This window comes from Tupaia chinensis, unplaced genomic scaffold (genome assembly GCF_000334495.1).
Source record: "Tupaia chinensis unplaced genomic scaffold, TupChi_1.0 Scaffold000567_2, whole genome shotgun sequence".
Lineage (NCBI taxonomy): Eukaryota > Metazoa > Chordata > Mammalia > Scandentia > Tupaiidae > Tupaia > Tupaia belangeri.
Window position 1 is genome coordinate 86,620 of NW_006160081.1, and position 4,276 is coordinate 90,895.

General features: G+C 44.8%; 1 protein-coding gene across 4 annotated transcripts in view; it reads right to left on the reverse strand.

The window, feature by feature from the left end:
• SH3KBP1 (SH3 domain containing kinase binding protein 1) overlaps window positions 1-4,276 on the reverse strand; it is a gene marked incomplete at its 5' end in the record, with an annotated part of 236,129 nt that overhangs the window by 62,959 nt on the left and 168,894 nt on the right. For all 4 annotated transcript variants that reach the window (XM_027775482.1, XM_014591386.1, XM_006157986.2 and 1 more), the window contains 1 exon segment: window positions 3,067-3,226. In XM_027775482.1, the coding sequence (XP_027631283.1) occupies window positions 3,067-3,226 (160 nt within the window).

Genomic DNA, 4,276 nt, shown 5'->3' on the forward strand with positions numbered 1-4,276 from the left:
AGCAGGAATATTTTAGAAATTGTTATGAAGTTAATTGAAATGTCTGCAGCCTGTGGAAGACTAATAGGATTTGGCAACTTGGTTTTGGCTCTCCTTTCACCTACCAAAAAGTGATGTGTAACCTTTGCTGTTTCACACCTTCTCCCTGCATGTATAGCTCCTATTTTCCAAGCACTCAGGTTTACCTCCCCTCTTTCTTCTGATGTGGTAGCTTTAGGACTGACCATACCACCAAAGTGGCCTTTGCTAAGGTCATCATGACTGTCAAGTGGCCCTATCACGAGCATGTGCAAATCTACTATCAGCCAGAAGAGGGTGCCACATATAGGGGCCTAAGCAACCTCAGTAGGGGCCAGGATCTCACTCATTTCCCCCAGAGGCTGTCACACAGACAGTCGTGGGACTGGACATTGGTAGATACCTTCACAATGTTACAGCTGAACCCACTGCTACCCAAATGGGCTTGCACAGGCCTGAGATGACCACAGCTCTGTGCCCAGTGGACAGCTGGCCTCCCACACATAGATGTATGTGTGTCCACTACTGCCAGCAGATTCGGACATCTTTCAATCACACCACAGGGTGATCTGCTTCTGTATCTGGGATGGGTGTGTTTTTATTCTGTCATTATTTGTAAAAGCAAATGAGCCATATTATGCATACTATGATCTTGCCACGTGAAATAAGCTAGTTGAAAAAGGACAAGTACTGTATGATCCCACTAATATAAAATACCTAGAGTAGTCAAATTCACACAGACAGAAAGTAGAATGGTGGTTGCTGAGGGCTGGAGAGATAGAGCAACAGGGACTTGTTTAATGGGTACAGATTTTCAGTTTTGCCACATGAAGAGTCCTAGAAACAGGTGCACAACAACATGACTACACTTAAAGTCACTGAACTTTACACAGGGAACTCAAGAGGCTTCCCAATTCGAAGGAAACACCAAAGGCCCCCCCCCCCCCCCAAAAAAAAAAAAGCGCAATCCAATTTAAAGATGGGAAAATAAGTTGAACAGACAACTTTCTAAGGAAGACATATGAATGACCAAACAGTATATGAAAAAATGCTCAACATCTCTCAGCATAAGGGAGATGAAAATCAAAACTACAATAAGATACCACCTAACCTGTAAGAATGGCAAAGATTCAAAAACAAAAAATGAGGAGTGCTGGAGAGCCTGTGGTGAAAAGGGAACTCTCCTACACTGTTGGTGGGAATGTAAATCAGTCCAGCCACTGTGGAGAACAATACAGAGGTTCCTCAAAGATCTACAAATAGTACTACTGTAAGATCCAGCTATTCTACTCCTGGATATCTATCCAAAGAATAGAAGAATGCTCAGTCAGAAAAGTGCTTGTACATCTATGTTTATTGTGGCATTATTCACAATTGTTAAGACATGGAACCAACCCAAATGTCCATGAATAGATGAATGGATGGAAAAAGTGTTGCACATATACTCTATGGAATACTACTCAGCCATAAAAAACAACAAGACTCTGACATTTGATAGAAAATGGATGAACATGGAAGATTTACTGCTGAGTGAAGCAAGTCAGGCTATGAAAGAGAGGTGCTGTATGTCTCCACTTAATATATACCGACTGTCCACACTCTATAGCAGAAACTGAAAGATTAGAGTATATAGAATTCTGGAAAATGGTTATGGACACTGGAGACAATGTGGGAAGGGAGTGGGAGAAGGGAGAAAGTGTGAAGGAAGAATCAAAGAAAAAATAGAGAGGCAAGAGAGGCAAGGCATTTATGGGACATAGAAATGGATGATTGTTGATGATAACATGCATAGTATCTTCAATTTTACTGCTGTGAAGTGCATTCATGTTGGGTAAATTCACTGTATAAGCTATAGTGATGCATAAGTGACCAAATATATACAATCTTTAAATATGGTAAATTCTATGTTAAGTGTATTTTACTGCAATCGAAAAATATTTTTAAAGCATAAATGAGCTTTCTTTGTCTTGCTGCAGTGTACCCAGCTTGATAGGCAACAATATAAATGACAATGAAAATAACATTGATTTACAGGCATGGGGTACATAATTGAGAACCATTTCTGTTCATTCCATTATCATACTCAATTTACAGATGGAAAAAGTGAGGTGAGAGGAACAGCGACTTGCTGGCCCTCCTCCCATAAGGCAGACTGAGATCAAGCCCTGAGGCCTGTGTGGCTCTAATCCTAGAGCTCGGAAGCCTCACTGCGCAAAGTTAGCTATAAGAACAGAACTCAAGTGTGTGACTGTGTGCTGATGAGCACACATAAAGAAAAAAGCAAGTCCCTGACTTGCTCTGGTGTATCACACCAACATCCCCCTCTCTCTCTTTATCACGACAGAAGGGTGTGGCAATGAACTTGTGAGGAGAATTCAACAGTTCCTTGCTCTGTGGGAGGCATCAGGTCCGGACCACGCAATGTCCAACTCTGATTTCATACTACTAACACATACATCCAGTCAACCAGTGAACAAATTTTGGTTTTGCCGAGCACCTTTCAGAACACATGCCTGCACAAAGCATGTCCCTAGCTTTGACATGCTACAGTTCAGATATGTACACTAAGAAAGTACCTGTAGGCTAAGCCCTCTGCACAACAGGCTAGGTGGTGAGAGCACAGTGAGCTCAGGGTGTAGAAAGAGGCCCCACCAAGCAGCCAGAGGGTCAGGGGACATAGCCGCCAAGTGAGATGTGCACACGTGAGACCAGCAGCACATTCAGGCGAGCCACCTGCAATTCCAGTCTGAAGGGCAGCTGGCCTTGCTCTCGTGAAGCCCAGGTAAAATCCCTCTGAGCGAGCAGATGCTAGGTGCCTGATTTTCATCTGCCAAGCCTGAGCCCACATTGCACCCTCAACCTTGCACTCGCTTCTGCCAACAGGAGCAAGGATAGAAGAAGTAGCTGGCACCTTCAGACAATGTTGCTGGTGAGTGTAAAGTAACAGGGGGAGCTGGATCCCTCTGCTAAAGTCAGTGGCACTCAGGGCCCTCTCCTGTGTCCCATGGCTGCCCCGCCCCATTCCCAGCAGCAAGAGCAAAGCAGTACCTGGTGTGTGTCAGCGGACCCACTGGTCGCTCTGGCCTCCTTGGGGGCAGTGCGCCTGGTCTGTTGAGAGAATTGGTCTTAGGTGGTCGAGGCTTTTTTGGCGGTATGGCAGGAACAGAGGGCTTCTGTAAATCCAGTTTTGGCTCTCTCTCTGGTCTTTCTTTAAATCATTGTTGAGCAAAGCATAAAGAAAACAGACAGATCTAGTATGAGTGACAGTACTTAGATGCCTATTGCTTATTTTCTATATTCAAAAAATCACTGATGCTATTTTCGAAAGAGAAGTTGGGAGGTGAAGAACATCACTTACTGTATCCTCTGTCAAGTTAGAAAAAGCTCTAAGGAGACAGAGCTCACTGTTCCCGTCTTTCCACACCTTTGCCCATGCTGGTCCCTCTGCCTGGAGTGCCAATCTGGCTACTGCCCACTCTCAGCAAGCTCCTATTCACCCTTCGAAGCCTGGTTAAAATGTGACACCATCATGTTCTCTTTTCAACAGCTGGAGCCACCCTCAAAGGTAGACTTTCTTTATTCCCTATCTGAGCATTGAAGGGCATCTCTTTCAAAACAGGCTCTACCTAGACACTTTCTGGGAGTCTGCAAGCTTGGCACAGCCTACAGGCTGACAGTTCCTTGTCTGGTCATCTCCCTGGAATCATGGCCAGTGCTGGCACATGACCAGTGCTCAGTAGATGGCTGATGGGTTTGGTAAATGGTCCACAGGAGCTGCTGGGTATAGGGAAGAAAGAGGCTTAAGATCTCTCAAGTTTGCCTCTGAAAAGAACCATGACCAACAAAGGGGAAAGCACTTCAGGGAACAGTTAGTTCTGGACTTCACAGGCATTTGGTTCCCAAGGCTTTTTGGAGTCCAAGATATTGGAATGAAGTTGAAGCCAGATCTGGTGGCCAAACTGGGCAACGCTCAGTGACAGCTTCTTGTGTTCTGTTCTCAGCGAGCCTTGCTCTGTGCATGATATACAAAGCCTATATCCACATTCTTCTTGATCAAGATGGAACTTCAGAGAGCCACCCATTGGAGTACAGGTTGCTTCCCCATGTTCGCTTATAAGATGGTACTCAGAACGCCCTTTATTTGCAAACAAAGACTGATGCCTGGGTGCCCAGGCTGAATGACAAAAGCTTTAAAAACCCATCAGGCATCATACAGGTGTCACTGTGCACATCCCCACAATGTTTCTGTGTGGAAAGA